This window comes from Phascolarctos cinereus, unplaced genomic scaffold (genome assembly GCF_003287225.1).
Source record: "Phascolarctos cinereus isolate Bilbo 61053 unplaced genomic scaffold, phaCin_HiC Scaffold_726;HRSCAF=1367, whole genome shotgun sequence".
NCBI lineage: Eukaryota > Metazoa > Chordata > Mammalia > Diprotodontia > Phascolarctidae > Phascolarctos > Phascolarctos cinereus.
The window spans coordinates 368,001,169-368,019,467 of NW_027556098.1; the positions used below are offsets into that span (position 1 = coordinate 368,001,169).

General features: G+C 43.4%; 1 protein-coding gene across 1 annotated transcript in view; it reads right to left on the bottom strand.

Annotated features, from left to right (window-relative positions):
• Window positions 1–5,117: 5,117 nt before the first annotated feature.
• ZCCHC17 (zinc finger CCHC-type containing 17) overlaps window positions 5,118–18,299 on the bottom strand; it is a 59,882-nt gene continuing 46,700 nt past the window's right edge. Inside the window, exon 7 of the mRNA XM_020983381.2 lies at window positions 5,118–6,190. Within this exon, the coding sequence (XP_020839040.1) occupies window positions 6,122–6,190 (69 nt within the window). The 3' untranslated portion in view covers window positions 5,118–6,121. The remainder of the gene's footprint in view (window positions 6,191–18,299) is intronic.

An 18,299-nucleotide genomic window follows, 5' to 3' on the forward strand; every position in this document is an offset into this window, starting at 1 on the left:
ACAATGGCATGGTGGGGGGAAAAAATCACTAGCTCTGGAGGTAAAGGATTTTAGTCATATCCTGCCTGTGCCCTTCACTGAGACAGCCAGGTGACACAGTAGATAGAGTGCTGGGTCTGGTGACTTCAAATCTGTCTCAGACATTTACTTAGCTGTGTGATCTTGGACAAGTCACTTAACCTCTATTTGCCTCAGTTTCCTCATCTGTAAAATGGGGATAATAAGGGTACTACCTCACAGGGTTGTTACGAAGATTAAATGAGATAATATTTGTAAAGTGTCTGGAGCTATGTAAGCATTAGCTATAATAATGATGAGGATGAGTGGCCCAATGGCTACAATGCTGGGCCTGGTGTCAGAAAGACCTGACTTGAAAACCAGCCTGAGACACTTACCAATTGTATAACCTTGGGCAAATTACTTTAGCCTCAGTTTCCTCAACTGTAAAATGAGAGGATTGAACTTGATGCCCCCAGAAATCCCTTCCAGCTCTAAATCTATAATCCTACGATAACAATTTAGTGATTAAGCGGAGAAGAAAGGAAGGAGGAACTTGGGAGTGTGCTACTGATAATGTACAGGGTTTGGAGTGAGCAAAGTCCAGGTTCCCCAGCTTCGGATCGATTGATTACCTAACAGCCCCACCCTGGTATCCTCCACCTGGGGCTTTCCCTCCCTCCCTCCTTCCCAGGCACTCACATCAACTCCTAGACCTCACAAGCTGGAGGTAACAGGCCCTGCCCCTTCCTCTGCCGGACCGCTATTCAGATTTTGTAGTGCTGCCTGTGGCCAGCAGGGGCCGCCCTGCTCCCGGAAGCCTTAAGATATGTTAAGATGTACAGATGGTGTCCTGAGCCCATCAATCTGTGCCTTCGTTGGGGATCGGGTTGATGGCGGACACCACTCTACCCTGAAGCTTTCTGGGTTCTGAGGGGCAGAGTTAAGACCAATGCTCCCAACCCCCAAAGGTCCAAGGCCTTGGAGAAAAATAACCTTGTGTCAAGTCAAAGGACTTGGGTTCAGAACTTGCTTTGGCCCATACCACCTGTGTGTCCTAGAGCAAATCACAAAACCTCTCTGGCCCTCAGTTTCCTCATTTATAAAATGAAGGCATTGGACTAGATGGCCTTTGTAGTTAGAGGCAATTCCAGAGAAGGCAGCTGGTGGCACAGTGGATGGAGCGCCAGGCCTGGAGTCAGGAAGACTCCTCTTCCTCAGCTCAAATTTAGTCTCAGATACTTATTAGCTGTATGACTCTGGGCAAGTCACTTAACCCTGTTGGTGTCAGTTTCCTCATCTGTCAAATGAACTGGAGAAGGAAATGGCAAACCACTCCAGTATCTTTGCCAAGAAAACCCCAAATGGGGTCACAAAGAGTCAGACTCGACTGAACTAGTTCTAAGATCTGGGAGCCTATTAGCCTCAGTTTCCCCATTTGGTCTAGATGGCCTCTGAGGTCTCTCCTGTCTCTAAAATCTATGATCCTCTCATCCTGTCTTCAGTTCTGGGAAGAGGAAAAGGAAGAAAGCATCCTTGTCTCTTTGGGAGGGGGACAGAAAGGAAAGAGGAGAAACTGGAAAGAGACGCAATCACAGATCATAGGATTTGGGACTTCAAGGTCATGTGGTCTAATTCTCCCATTTTACAGAGAAGGAAAAAGAATCTGAGAGAGTAAGCCACTTGCCTAACATCCGGCTAGTAAGTGACAGGGCAAGGATTTGAACATAAGGCCTCTGGAATCCAGGCCCAGGGCTCTTTCCAGTATTCCACTCTAGAGCTCCACCAGAAATGGAAGAATCCACCTGACTCTACCCCAGGTCCTCTCCTCTTCCCTCCCTTTCCCACTGACACACACAAGCTTTGCTCCAACCTCCTACCCTGAAGAGTCTAGCTTGAGAGAAACTTTGGCCCAGCTAGGAATCTTTTCCTTAGTTTCCCAGTGAAAGCCTCAGTGCAGAGGTTCACCCCTTGCCCCAAACCAACTCAGTTTCTCCCTCAGCATTCAGAGTTCTGGGCCTAAGGGGACAGGAAATGGAGCCAATCTGGGAAGGATACCTAGAAAAACTGACCTCTAGTCCCTAGTCCCTCCCCTCCACCCCCTAAACTTCAGCCCCTCCCTTATCATCTTGCCTGGTAAATCCCTGGCTAGCCAGCTTGTTCCATCACGTTTCCTGACAAACGAGCTGTGATTCTTGTCTACAAGCCCAGTGGACTGTGCTCCCTCCTCCCCACCCCACCCTCACACACTTTCCCCAGCCCAATTGGTTGGAGCAGAGGGGCTGGCCCAGGGTGGCATCCAGGATGGATGATGACTGTCTTCATTAGAATGCCCTTCTCACCCTCCCCCCAAAGCCCTGACCTGAGTTCTGGACTGAGTCAGAGTAGCTGGAAGCCCAGGGCCTAGGGCTAGGAGAAGAGGATGGACAGGATGGAAATAGACCCTAAGCAACGGTCCTCATGCAGAATAGATGCCCAACAAAGCAACCTAATTAATCCCTTTTTGTGGGGTGGGGGTGGCGGCTGGGGAGGGCTGAGAGGGAGACAGTGGGTAGTTGGGACATCAGGAGTCTGTGTCCAGAGGCCTTGGTCCTAAGGCAGTGGTGTTAGCTGCCTAGGCCTCTGGGTATCTCAAAACGCTCTAGAATCAGGAGACAGGGCTATGACCCCTTCTACCAGGAAGCTGGTGCAGCCTGTGGGCCCGTGCGACCTTGGAGAAAATTTCCTGGCTCCACAGAGAGGCCTTGCCGGGAGTGACCCACCAGCTCTCTGAAATGTGACCCTTTTGGAATACATCCCCACCCCTTCTCCTCCCCTGCCCCATAGACAAGAGTGGCTTTAGCTTGGGGTATTTCTGTCTGGGTCTCTGGGCTATCAGTCACCTGATCTCTTGGCCCCAGGCTCTATATAGGTGAAAGGGCTAGCCAACTGCCTTTCAGGACACTGTCTCCTTCCCTTGTGGTGGGAAACATATTAGGGAAAGGGCTGGCCAAGTGCCTTTCAGGACGCTGCGTCCTTCCCAGGTGGAGGAGGGGACCCAGCCAGTCAGAAGGAGCTGGGGCCAGGCAGGCTAGGCTGCTTTCCAGGCAAAGACTGTTCCTGTCATTCCCCCTCCCTGTCTGTGTTGTGTCCTTCGCGACCTCCTTCCCCTCAGGGACCCTTTGCTGAAGCAGCTCATTTCCCCTGAGAAGCTTCATCCCTCCCAAGGGAATGTGAATCCCTCATAGCACCCTAGATTGTTACAAAAGCAAGGTACTACGACCCATCACCTCCTCTTTTAAGACACAGGTAACTTGGACTCGGGCAGCTATGTGGCATGGTGGATAGAGCACCGGGCCTGGAGTCAGGAACAGCTGGGTTTAAATCCAGCCTCAGACACTCACTAGCTGTGCTACCTTGGGCAAGTCACTTCAGCCTGTGTGTCTCAGTTTCCTCATCTGTAAAATGAGCTGGAGAAGGAAATGGCAAACCACTCCAGTGTCTTTGCCAAGAAAACCCCAGATGGGGTCACAGAGAATGAGACAGGACTGAAATGACCGAACGACAACAACTTGGGCTTAAAAGATGAAAACATGGGCTTCACCCTCTCTTCGGTGCCACACGGCTGAGGGAGATTACCCAAGCAAGCCCAGGGCCTTTCTCAGCTTCTTCAAGGGGAATTCCATTTTATCCGACTTTTCTCCACCGTCATTTTAGAATGTTACAGAGTGTCCTAGAATATTTCTCCTGTGACCAACTCCTGTTGCATGACACCCTATGACCTACTACTACAACACGGCACGACATAGTCCCTGGCCCCGAGGCTTGCATTCTATCTCCACAGAAGAGACCTCAGAGTTCGCCATCCATTGCAGTGGCTACCAACCTTTTGGCATACATGGATCCCTTTTAAAAATTATTTTCTCATATCTTTTGGGGGGTTTTGCATTATCTTCATTTCCAGATAGATTTCTTCTCCCTCCCTTACCTAGAAAACCATTCCTTGGAACAAAGATTTTAAAAGAAAAAAACTATTTCAGCAAAATTAACAAACATATCAGTGGCATCTGACAATGTACGTAGTATTCCCCAGCCATAGTCCTCCACCTCTGTAAAGAAGACAAAAAGCTGTGTTCTCTCAACTCTCCTTTGGGGCCAACCTTGGTCGTGATGATTGTGCAGCAACCCATTTCATTTGGTTTTGTTCTTTCCATTTACACTGTTGTAATCATCCCATATGTTGTTTTCCTGGTTCTGTTTATTTCGCTCTGCATTCATTCATAGGAGCATCCCCATTCTTCTTTGAATTATTCATATCATCTTTTCTTATGTCCCTACTCATATTGCATTATTACAATCATGTACGACAATGTATTTAGCCACTTGTCTGTCAATGGGACCTCCTTTGTTTCTGTTTTTTTCCTACGACTGGAAGTGCTGCCATGAATATTTGGATGCTTCTATGGTCTTCTCTGCTTTTGGCTTCCTGGAGATACATGTCTATCAATGGGATTATGGGGTTAAAGGATATGGACATTTCAGTGACTTTTTTCCTAAGCATAATTATTGCACTCCAGAATGGTTGGACCAATTCATAGCCCTACCGACAGTGTGTCAGTGTGCCTTTCTTTCTTTAGCCTCGTCACCAATGACTATTCTCATCTTTTGTCATCTTTGTCAATTTGCCGGGCATGAAGTAAAACCTCAGACTTGATTTAATTTGCATTTCTCTTATTTTTAATGACTAGGAGCATTCTTTATGTGGTTGTTAATAGTTTGCAATTCTTTTGAGAAATGTTTATATTAGGGGCAGTTAGGTGGCACAGTGGATGGAGCACCAGCCCTGGATTCAGGAGGACCTGAGTTCAAATCTAGCCTCAGACACATAACACTTACTAGTTGTGTGACCCCAGGCAAGTCGCTTAACACCATTTCCTAGTCCCCTACCCCCCCCCAAAAAAAAAGAGAAATGTTTGTACTGACCATTGGGGAGTGGCTTTTGTTCTTACCTATTTCTGATATTTATCTATGCAGCTTGGATATTGGATGTTATCAGACATACTTGATGGAAAGACAAGGACTCTTTTTAACGTCAGAACCTTTTAAATAACCCCACATGCTAATAATTAGGATGACAGCAGGTGGATTAAATAATGCTTTAATGTTTGCAAAGTGATTTGTTTACATTTTCTTATTTACACCATACTGTTGAGAGTTAAGAGAGTGAAAGGGAAGGAAATGGAAGCACCAATCATAGAAGGTCTTCTCAAAAAGTATAGCCACCAAACAGAAGAGAGCTATGGGGTGATAACCGGCAGGAGGCAGGGGAGTGGAAGGATAGAGTGAGGATTTTTTTCAGGATGGGGAGCCGTAGACATGTTGCTAGACAGCAGGGAAGCAGCTAGCCGAGAGGGAGCGTCTAGCACAATGGTTGACATAAAGCAGACACTTGGATGTTCATTATATCTACTATATAATTTTAAATCATATCACGTTCTATTCTATTTTATTCTGTGCTGTTCCATTCCCTTGTTCTTTTATGTTCAGTTCAGTTCCATGTTCGTTGTGTTGTATTCTATACTGTTCTAGGGGCTCTTGGCTTCTTACCATAAGCATATTTCTTCTGGAGGCTATGGATGATCTAGAAGCTGAAAAGGGGGCTAAAAATTACTTGCACAGCTATGAGATGGAGAGGCATAGCCAGACAACAGTTCATGTTTGTTTGTTTGTTTGCTTTTTTTAAGTCAAAGGGATTTTTAGTGGACATGGACTGCCAACTCAGTGTGAGTCAAGAAAATGACATGGCTGGTAAGAAAGCTAATTTGACGTTAGACTGCACTAGAAGAGGGGTCTAGTATCCCAAACCAGAGAAGTGATAGTCCTGTTACACTGCCCCTGCTAGACCATAGGTAATTGATTGTGCTCATTTCTGGCCACTACATTTTTTACAAGGACATTCTTAACCTCGAACAAGTCCAAAACAATGTCCAAAGGACCAGGATGGCGAGAGCATTAGAGGTCATGGGAGAATTAGTCCAAGAAACACTTGGGGATGTTGAACCTGAAGAACAGAAGGATGGGAGTGGACATGATAGCTGTCTTCAGGCATTGAAAGGGTTAAGATGGGGAAGGCTAGTCCACTTGCTCAGCTTGGCCCCACTTGGAAGAAATTGGAACAATGGACTGGAGTGGCAAAGAGGCTGATTTCTTCTCCCTGTAAGAAGAAACTTTCTGATAATCAAAGCTATTCAAACATGGATTGGCCTGCTCCTTACTCAGCAGAACCAGCTAGTTGGGCTCATTTCCTCAAATCTCTCCCCACTCCAGCTCATCCTCAAAGGATGAGCTGTCAAAGGAATTTTCCTAAATTTAGCAGAGGTCTGACCATGTCACGCTGCCACTCTACAAACTCTCATGGCTTCCTATCGACTTCAGCATCGAATATAAAACACTCTGTTCTATATTAAACAACAACAGCAAACCCTTTGTAACACACACACACATGCACACACGCTGGCACACCTTTCCACTCTCTGTGTACATTACACTCTACCATGTACTCTTCAATGCAGTGGCACTGACCTACTTGCCGTTCCTCAAACAAGACATTCCACCTCCAGGCATTTTCACTGGCTATGCCCACATCTGGATTACTTTCCCTTTTCATTGATGCCTCCTGGCTTCCTTACAGTCCCTGATAAAATCCCACCTTCTATAGGGAACTTTTCCCAATCCCTCTTAATTCCAGTGTCTTCCTTCTGTTGATTATTTCCACTTTATCCTAGATACAGCTTAATTGCACATAATTGTTTGCATGCTGTCTTCTCCATCAGAACATGAGCTCCTTAAGAGCAGCAACTGTCTTTTATAATTTTTTGCAACCTCACCGCTTGGCACAGTGCCTGGCACGTAGTGGGCACTTAATGAGTGTTTGCTGACTAATCACTTGTTAGGGATTTTGTAGAATAGATTGTTGCTCACATATAGCCTCCTGGTTGGGTAGTCAAACTGGGATGAGTTCTGAGATCCCACCCCAAGATGAGATTTTGTGATTATATTGGATTTCTGAAATATTGAAGAGGAAGGTAAGATGCATTTGGTAAGAGGAAGATAAGAAGCAGATGGAGACGGAGAGATATGAAGACAAGAGACAGAGAGACAGAGAGAGAGAAGAAGGAGGAGGAAGAGGAGGAGGAGGAGGAGGAAGAGGAGGAAAGAGAAAGGAAAGGAGAGGGAGAGAAGAGAGAGGAGACAGACAGAAAGACTCTGAGGTTAAACCCAGTCATTTGTCAGAGGTCTTGGTCTGACACATGGGTTATATGTGCATTTCTGAACAAATAACAGGACAGGTTCTATTTCTTTTCTTTTTCTTTTGTATTTTTATCTCTAGTGCATATTGTAGTGCCCAACAATGTTGCTATCATAGTTGATGTTGTAAATGCCTTGTTAATTGACTGATTGAAAAAGGGGTGATGGTGCAGCACAGGCCAAGGGGCAAGATGAAATCAAGACTTTCTGGAGATGGTAGAGCACTTAGAGATTATAAAATCTAACTTCCTAGGCAGCTAGGTGGCCTAGTGGATAGAACATTAGACCTGGAGTCAGGAAGACCTGAGTTCAAATTTGATTGCAAATACATTAGCTAAGTGACCCTGGGCAAATAATTTAGCCTCTCTGAACCTCAGTTTTCTCCTCAGTAAAAATGGGGATAATAAGAGCATCTTGTGCTATTATCATTGTTGTAAGGATTAAATGAGATAACATTCATAAAACACTTAGCAAAGTACATGGCAAATAGTAGGCACTTAATAAATGCTTGTTCTCTTCCTCCCTTTATAGAGAAGAAAACTGAGGCCAGAGAAGATTGCTTTGCTCTCGCCATCCTGGTCCTTTGGACATTGTTTTGGACTTGTTCGAGGTTGAGAATGTGCTTATAAAAAATGTAATGGCCAGAAATGACCCGGATTAGAACCCAGATGTCTTGACTCAAGGGCTCTCTCCAACCACACTGGACTATATTTTTGCTGTTGTTCAGTCATGTCCGACTCTTCCTGACCCCATTTGGGGTTTTCTTGGCAAAGATACTGGAGTGGTTTACTATTTCCTTCTCCAGCTCATTTCACAGATGAGGAAACTGAGGCAAACAAGGTTAAAGTGACTTACCCAGGGTCACACAGCTAAGTAAGTGTCTGAGGCCAGATTTGAACCCATGAACATGAGTCTTCCTGATTCCAACCCCAGTGCTCTGTCCAGTTTTCCACCTAGACTATAACCTTACCAGAAAAGGGGAGGGGGAGGGGAGGGAGAGAGACACAGAGAGCCAGAGACATAACCTAATTAGCATTAAAAAAACCATTTCCATCTTTCAAAAATCTCTTCAAAGCTACATCAATACACAGAACATACGTAACTTTTTACATAGTCGTGAAGACCTTTTTGAACGATAAATTTTTTTTGAAGGTTAAATATTTTAAGGTTAATGGCCATACAAAGATCCTGCCTCTCCTGTCTGTGATTTCCTAAAATTTCACCATTTGTTTCATTCTCCTGGATTAAGTGTTACACTCTCCAACATTCTGTTCTCCTTTTAAATGCTTCTCCCCAACTTTCCCCAACTCCACTCCAGTCCCACCCCCAGGAACCACACACTCAGTGTCTTATCCTCAAAGTGGATGAGGCATCAGAAAATGAAGGGCAGGTGAGGACACTGACTTCTAGGAGGTTAGGTTGGGACTTGGGAGAGAAAGACCGAAGGGAAAAGAAGAGAAAACCCACAGTGGGAGTGTGGATGCCCAAGCCAGAGTCAGAGTCAGCAAATGAGAACAGGAAGCTTAGTGGGAGGAAACCAAAGTCATCCATGCTTCCTGTCATCATCATTCATCTGATGGGGCAAAATCCAAGGGCCACACCCTACAGACACTTGAGACCTTCTGGCCCAGGCTCTTCACCTCCATGCATCATCAAGCTCAGTGCTGGCCCAGGAAGCCTATTGTTCCCTGTCTTTGCTCAGCAGCCAGAGATCATTCTCATAGAAAGGGCCTTATTCTAGGAAAAGGACATCAGCTGATGTTACATAAGAGTCTAATGTCCTCTCAGATTGATAATGTAGTCAAACCCAGAGAAGCGAGAACACTAAGGGGGCATAGATTTAGATCTGGAAGGCATCCCAGAGACCATCAAGTCTAATCTCCTCACTTGACCGATGAGGAAACTGAGGCCCTCCAGAAAGGTTAAGTAACTTGCTCAGGGCCACACAGGAAATAAGTGATCATAGAAGGCATGGAACCTACAGTAAGTCCTTTGACTTTGAATCCAGTGTTCTTTCCGTTATACCACCCACCTTTCCAGGGGGAGTAATGGCGGGGTTTATTTTTTAGTTGATGGAAGATTTATCCATGTTTCATTTCATCTGTTCAACGAATATTTATTGAGTAACTCCTATTTTGATCATTTTGGTTTAAAAATCTTTCTAAAATGTCTATAATACCTTTGTGGCTCAATATGACTTAAGTTCACCTTAGCCAACTTAAGTTTAAGATAATAAGCCTGGTAAGGATCTGGAGGAAAATAAAAATATTGTAGTGAAGGTATTCTAGAGGCCACCCAGGCAGGAGGAAGCAATGGATGTTGAGTTCTGGAAACAGGTCACAAAACTGACACGTGGTATAGAGTCATTGTAGAATGCTGATGGGGGACGTCAATGATCTGAATATCTGATCTTTATCCTCTTTGCTGAAGGCAGAACTGCTGATAAATTCCTGACTTACTTCAATGACAATTTCATTCTTCAAAACAGAGGCAGTGATGAGAAAAGCTGCAATTCTGCAATTTAGAATATTTTGTTCAGTGTTAGCCAACATATTTTAAGGAGGAAATTGACAAAAGAATATGTTCAGAGAAGGGTCACCAGAATGGTTAATAGCCTTCAGCTTATACTGTATGAGGATCTCTCAAAGGAACTCATTTTGTTTAGCATGGAGAAGTGTTAAGAGAGACATAATCAGAGTGGCCTTCAAGTGTTTGAAGGGATGTTATTTAGACAAGAGATTAGACGACTCCAGGAGGTAAGACTAGGAGGACCAGGAAGATTCCATGGAATAATAATTATTGACTTTTGTATAGCCTTTTAAGTTTGCTGAGTGTTTTGCATACATTATCTTATTCAGTCCTTACAACAACTTTATGAAGGAGAGACTGAATATATTATAATCTCTATTTTACAGGTAAAGAAGAAATTGAGGTTTAGAGATCACAGGCAGAGGTGAGATTTGAACTCAGATCTGTCCTGGTTTCAAGGGCAATGGTCTTTCCACTATACCATAATTCAATTAGAGGGAGATACAAGAATAAAATTAGTTCATAAGTCAGGGAAACCCCATCACTGGAGGAGTTCCATTAAAGGAAAAATGACCACTCATTAAGGTTATTGTAAAAGGAATTTCTGTTTAGGTATGAGCTGAATTAGATGAACTTTGAGGTCCCTCCCTACACTGAAATTCTGTGATTTGAACATTCAGACTAGTAAGATGGTTTGGTTTTAGAAGCAGAAATGACAGAAATTAAGAGAACACAGACCACTCCATCTTAGAGCTCACTGTAGATAAGCAGGGTGTCATGGTGTCAGGCTGTCATGTACCTGGGATTTGGGAAAAGCTGATTCCAAAGAATTCAGGTAAAGGATAGGTAGGATCGTGTGGCTTAAAATTCTCCAGGGGAGGATGACCCAAGAGGGATGGGAAGCCCTTAAGGACAAAATTCTGGTAAGACAAATATAAATGATTCCAATAATAAGGAAAAGGGAGGTCCTCTAAAGAAGGATGTTTTCCACTGACGTACACACACGGAGAACTCACTGATCAGCCTTAATTTTAAAAAAAGATGTATATGGAAGTATAACCTCTGACCCTAGAACCAAGACTTTGGATTCACATGGACAACATTAAATCCTGGAGGCTTCTTTTTAATTATTGTTAACAAACTACAGTGTGTCAAGAAGACAATGATTAGGCTCAAGACTTCACCCAGGGTTTCCCCAGGAAACATTAAAATTTGCTTTATGTCTAAGACTCCACAAAAAAAAAAAGGAAAGGAAAAGGTCCAAAGTACTCATGTGAGCATTCAGGCTAATAAGACACAAAATATAGGACAGGCTTTCTTTAAATCAACAGAAAAATGTAAAGGACTCATTCCTGAGTCCATAAACAGCTGTCCACTGGCAGCTAAGTGCTATAATGGGTGGAGCATTGGGCATCTACCTCAGCCATCTTCATGGCTGTTGGAACAAATGGCTCTTTTTTTTTTTTTGGTTGGGCAATGGGGGTTAAGCGACTTGCTCAGGGTCACAGGAACAGATAGTTCTCATCCATCCATTCTGCTGGGGAAAGTCTCCACATACTTGAAGTAGATACTCCCCTAACTCACTGCCTGGTTTGAGGCCCCTCAGCTACCGTCAACCTGGTTTAGCCCATCTGCTGAGATGATTTGCTGGGGTGTGAGCTCATGCTACAGCTTCTTGGACCACAGGTGAGAGTAGGTGAATCAGATGGATAGCAAAGGTGGATGAGCAACCCTGAAAAGGGCTTGAAGCCCTCACACCAGAGTTTCTGTCCTCCCTAAACACCACGCATACCCTACAAACAACTATAGACAGGATAAAATGAAGATAATGAACAGAGGGAAGACTCTGGCACAGAATACCAGAACAAAGGGCTCCTTCAAAGAATCGATGAGAATGAGTCACGTCTTGTCAGTTAAAGAAAGAATATCTGTTCTTAACTGCTTTTGTCTGGGACAGGCCAGTTGCATCAAGCTAGATATAAGGAAAAGGTTTCTTTACTTCAATTTTTTTTTGTCCTAAAGTGGAATGGACTGATTAGAAGGTAGTCCCCTTTAGTGGATGTCTTCAGATAGAAGTTCAGGTATGGTTGGGACTAGATGACCTCTTAGGTCACACGAACTCAGAGAATCAGGGACATTTGCCACAGAAGGAAGATAAATTCAAAAAAGTGGCATGATCCTGTAAGAATGTCAGGAAAGCTAAAAGAACAAGTCATTCTAGACTAGCTTCATTTACATTTTTGAAAAGGCTCTGAGACTGGGAGAGGTAGGTATGGTGTACCTGGATTTCAGTAAGCTATTCCTGATATCTTTTGGGGACCACATGGAGAGATGTCAGCTAGACAGCCTTACCAAATGAGTGGGCAGAGAAAAAAAAATAGTTTAGTATTGCGGAATTTCAGAGGTGGAAAGGACCTTGGTGACAATCTGGTCATACTCATACATGAAAGGAATCTCTACTATAACACACCAATAATCTATCATCCAGCCTCAAATGTCAACCTGGAGGAAGGTCGTTAGTGGTAGACTCCACAAACCTGTCCTTGACTCTGTGGCATTTAACATTTTTGTCAGTGGTTTGAATGAAATTCCATGCTTATCAAATTTGAGGATAAAATTAAGCTGGGAGAGAAGGCTAACATGATGGATGACAGAATTGGGATCCAATGAAATCATATTAGGCCAAAAAGATTAATCAAAACTTATAATATATAGTTTTATTTCTTGAAGGTTTTGTTTTGCTTTGCTTTATGGTTCAGATCTGCGTAGGGAACTCTTGGCATGAATCCTTCAACCATGTAGATTGGCAATTTGTTATCTGGAGGTAATTAAGATGTTAAGTGACTGGTTAAGGAGCTGGTTACTCTCATTCCCATGGTCATACAACCAATATTTGATCCCAGGTCTTTCTGGTTCCAAGTCTGGCTCTCTAAAGGTCAGATGTAAATCCCTACACTTGGGCTCAAAAAATCAACTGCATAGCTATAGGATTCTGTTGTTTGGTCATTTCCAACTCTTTGTGACACCATTTGGGGTTTTCTTGCCAAAGATACTAGAGTGGTTTGCTATTTCCTTCTCTAGCTCATTTTATAGATGAGGAAACTCATGCAAATAGGGTTGAGTGACCTGCCCAGGGTCATGCAGCTAAGTAAGTATCTGAGGCTGGATTTGAACTCAGGTCCTCCATCTCAGACGTCCAGGAAAACTGATGGTCCTCAGGCTCCTTCCTCACTAACTGTCCTCCCAGACAAGCTTCAGCAAAGGTTATAGTGAAAGGACTCCAAGGAGGACAGTGGAGAAAAGATCTCAGATCATCAAACCCAAGCCACTGCAATCTCCTTCGAGTTTTTCCTGTCTTCTACTTCCCCTCTGTCTCATGTACCACATGGAAACCCTCAAGTGGGTTGAGTTTGTGTGACCAGGGTACACCAGCCCTGAAGACAGTGTGGTGCTGCCTTAATGTGTAATTAGATACAATTGGAGACCTTCCTGGAGGCTCATAGCTAGTACACAGACCCATCTGGGCTCTCCATCCAAACTTGATTATCATTATTTTAGATTTTAGACTTATTAAATTTGTTCCTTCATATTACATACAGAGAATAAAAGGAGCAGAGAATAATTTTCCATGGATGATACTTCCACATTTAAGGTTTTCCCTCTGATGCTCACTGAAAATAACAGTGTAATGTTCTTTGAAAGAGATAGCCGTACTAGACTGGATTTTGTACTCCAAAATTATGCTACTCATTCTAAAAACAAACCAAAAAAAAGATATTTTAAAAATTAATAGTTTCTTGGGTTTCACATTTATTTTTGTGTTTTTGCTAGCTTTAAAAATCTCTTTAAAAAATGACACACTACATCCCGAATGCAGCTAGGTGGTACAGTGACTAGAGTGTTAGGCTTGGTTGGAGTCAGGAAGATCTGAGTTTGAATCCTGCCTTAAAGTTATTAGCTGTGTGACCCTGGGGAAGTCATTTGACCTCTCCGAGCCTCAGCTTCCTCACCTGTAAAATGAAGACAATATTAGCATTTACCTCAAAAAGTCATTGTAAAGATCAAATGAGATAACATATGGAAACTCTGCAAACCTTAAATACCTCCATAAATGCAAGCTATTATCAGTAAATGGTGACATTTTTAACCAGTGTGGCAATTTCATATTTATGTCAACAATGGAAATTTAAAAGGCATAAATAGCACATAATTTTGACACAGCAATAGCAAATAAACAAGAAGGGCATCCATTTTGTTTTTCTTTTCCATACAATCAGAACATAACTTTATTCACATAAAATGTCTTCTCCAAAGGCATGTTCTCCTAGATCTCATCCTCTCAGAGCCTTTCCATCTTTGGACATTCATGGAAACCAGGCTCTTTCTTTCTCTCTCTCTCCCTCTCTCTCTCTTTTTTTTTTTTTGGTGAGGGCAATTGGGGTTAAGTGACTTGCCCAGGGTCACACAGCTAATGAGTGTTATGTGTTTGAGGTCAGATTTGAACTCAGATCCTTCTGACTCCAGGGCTGATGCTCTATCCACTGCACCACCTAGCTGCCCCAACAAGTACTTATTGAAAGCCTACTATATGCCAGGCATTGAGCTAAGCAATGGGGACACAGAAGAAGGCAAAAATCCCCAAAACTGTCTTCAAGGAACTCACAATCTAATGGGAGAGACAACTATGTATAGACAAGATATAAAGAGAATAAATTGGAAATAATCTTGGAAGGAAGGCACTAAGATTAAAAAGGACTGGGAAAGGTTCTTGAAGAAGGTGAGACTTTTACCTGAGACTTGAAAGAAGTCAAAGAAGTTACAAGATTGAGATGTCATGAAGGCAGAATCAATAGGGCTTGGCTACTGATTGGTTATTCAAATGGTGGTGGGGAGGGAGAATAAGGTATCTAGGTTTTGAGCTTGGGTGACTGGGAAGATGGTGGTACCCTAGACAGTAAGAGGAAAATTAAGAATTAGGGAGCGTTTGGGAGAGAGATGTAATGAGTTCAGTTTTGGACATGTTGAGCTTAAGATGCCTATGGGACATACAGTTGGAGATGTCCGATAGGCAACTGGAGATAAGAAACTAGAGATCAGCAGAGAGGTTACAGCTGAAGTAGTAGATTTGAGAATCATTAGCATAGAGATATGATCGTTGAATTCTTGGGAGCTGATGAGATCACCAAGTGAAATAGTATAAATGGAAAAGAAAAGAGAGCCCTGGACAGAGCCGTACAGGACAGCTATAGTTAACAGGTGTGACCTGGATGAAGATCTAGCAAAGACTACTTAGAAGGAGTGGTCAGGCAATTAGGAGGACTAGGAAAGAACATTGTCATTAAACTAAAGAAAGAAGAGAGTTCCCTACTCTTCTTGAACTCCCTTTAGCTTTTGGCAATATTGACTACCCCTTCCTTCTAGATATCTTCTCCCTTGGCTCTCACCTTTTTCTTCACCTTGTCTTCCTACTTTTCTTGGCCTGCTTTTCTGGATCACTATCCATCACCAGCCCTCTAAGAGTGGGTATCTCCCAAAGCTCTGTCCTGGATTTTCTCTTTTTTTCTTTCCATTTTCTGACTTGGTGACCTCATCTAGACCCTTGGGATTCCCCCCCCCCACTTTTTTTAAGACCTTCAGTCCTTTCTTTTTTTTGTCCAAGACTACTCTTGTTTTGTGCAGGGGAACCACCCTAGTGGAGATGTATTCTGGCAATTGCCTCTACAGACATAGTAGTCTCTGCCTCCCTGGCAGTCACAGCTACTGGATAATGAATGAATAAACAAATGAATTAAAAAGCATTGATAAGTTTTTGCTCTGTGCCAGGGACTAAGGATGCAAATACAAAAACAGAGATAGTAGCTGCATTCAGGGAATTGGGAAAGATAACCCACGGAGGGAGATGGTAGCCAGGAATGGGCTTTTCAGGCTAAGAAGTCACAGAGATAGTGAATGGAGCCAAAGGTCATTTGATTGGCAGGTTCTTTCCAGGAATGGTAATGATGATATGATTATTGCTTCCAGAGCTAGGTGGTGTTGAAGAAATGCATTTGGCAACACAGCACAAAGATGCAGAGGACTTTGTGCAAGGTCTGGGTCTCCTTTCTTGGAGAATTCTCCCCAGTCAGAAGCTCAGGGGCCTAGGTCAAGAATGGGAAAGCCAGGTTGGAGGCTCCAGGTAGCATGGCATAACAATGGCCCCAACAGATCTAGAAAAGAAAGTTCTCACCAAAGTCCTTGGTCTCATCAAGTCATTTAACATCAGAAACATATACGTTTAAAAACTTTTTTTCTATTTCATTTTCACTTCAGAATTTTCTCCCTTCCCCCCCCACCCACTGAGAAGGCAAGAAAATAAAACTTGTTACAAACATGTATAGTTAAGCAAAATAAACTTCCACATGAGCCACATCCAAAAAGAACAGATTGCTTAATTTACACTCTGAATTTGTGAGTTCTCTATGTGGAGGTGGGTCACATGCTTCATCATGAATCTTTTGGACTTGTGGTTGGTCATTATTTATGCGGATCAGAGTTTTTAAGTCTTTCAAAGTTGAAAAATGTCTGTTTTTATCTATAAAAATGACTCTGAAGAAGAGAGATTACCATCTGCTGCTTGCAAATGCAAGTGAGCTTTTGCTTTATCGTGCAGTGAATGGCCCAGATCTCCTAAAATGATCTTCTAAGCACGAGGTCTCTCTCCCATTCTCCTTTTCCCTTTCCAGCTCCCCTACAGGTGTTGTCTTTTCACATTAGAAAGTAAGTTTCTTGAGGGCAAAAACCATCTGGCTTGTATTTTGGTTTCCCGAATTTAGCACAATGCCGGATGTGGTAAATTCTTAATAAATACTTTGCCTTTCTGTCTCTCTCTCCCTTTATCTGTCTGTCTTTCTGTCTGTGAACCACTGGACCCTTCCGTCTGACTTGCTGCTGAAACCTCTGATTATTTCCTTCTGTTAGGAGTGGAGCAGCTAGGTGGCTCAGTGGATAGAGTTCATGACTTCAAATCTGGCCTCAGATACTTATAAGCTGTGTGACAGTCACTTAACCCTGTTTGCCTCAGTTTCCTCATCTGTAAAATGAACTGGAGAAGGAAATGGCAAGCCACTCCAGCATCTTGGTCAAGAAAATCCTGAATGGAGTCATACAGAGTCAGACACTGAAACCAATAAACAACAAATTAGAGGATTATCCCCACCTATTAGAATGGGAGCTGCTTGAGGGCAAGGCCTAACTTCTCTTTGTGTCCCTAGTGTTTAGCAAGGCACTTTGCACAAAGAAAGTGCTTAATAAATGCTTTTCACTCATTCACTCAGAATTGCTCAATGTAGTCCTGACTTTGTCATTCATTTACTTAGAACTTTCTTTTACCCGTAGACTTTCCGGTTTCTGGGTTTGTCCCCTCTACAAAAAAAAGGAAGGGGCTGAATTTGAATCCGGGCTCAGTCACTTATCACCTGTGTGACCTTGGTCGGGTCACAACCTCTTTGGGCCTTTGTTTCCTCATCAGTGAAATGATGACATCTAAAGTCCTGTCCAGCTATAATTCTATGATCCAATCAGTGATCAAGTATTGATTAAGCCCTACTATGGGATGACTTAAGTGCTCTGTAAATGCTGGCTATTATTTGATGATGGTACTTTTAATACTAACAATATATGTAGCCAGCCAGAAATATAGGCAGAGTCGGGGGAAAGCCAGCAGGCCAGGGTCAGGCAGGGGCACGAATGCCCAGACTTTCTGGTCGAGAGGGTAGGATATACCCAGAAATTTTCCTTTCCAGCTGAATGGAGCCATGTGGTTGAATGTCCAAGGACTCTGACCATTACTTCTCCCTTTCTCCAGAGAAGTATTTCCTTCCCCCCCCTCCCCCGCTAGAGGATAGTCAACCTAGCTGGATTCAGTGGAACCCAGTCATATGACTGGGTGGGGTTGAGCGGACTGAGCCTTGGGTGAGGGAAATACTGAATTTCTTATCATTTCAACTCCCCCTCCCTCCTAGGGAAATTAGACTCCTCCCCATGGTCTTATGGATCACCCCTAGCTGAGTCTGGTCTCTGGTTCTCTCCTTTAGCTAAGGCCACTCCCCCACCCAGTTACATGGAAACATGGAGAATGATGTCACCTTATGGGAAGGGCTCAGGGAGATGGGAGTCTGGGCAGAGTCTGACTGCTGCCTTGCCAGATGTTGAATTCACATCTGGCAATGATTGAGGGTAGTAAGCAGACAGAGCTCAAGCTCAAGACGCTTTGATTTCCACCCTCTGAAAATATCCACTTGCTATGAAAACCCAAGAAGAGGAAGGGAAAAGGGAGGGAAAGAGCAGAGTGAAGGAGATTGGGAGCAGGGGGAATGGACTTGAGCCTGGGAGTGGTAGTGAAGAGGACGTGGAGACAAGTGAATATAGGGTAGAAAAGAGGGAGGACATAGAAATAGGAGACAGGAAAGGATGAAACTTGGGGGAAGATAAAGAAGGAATAGAGGAAA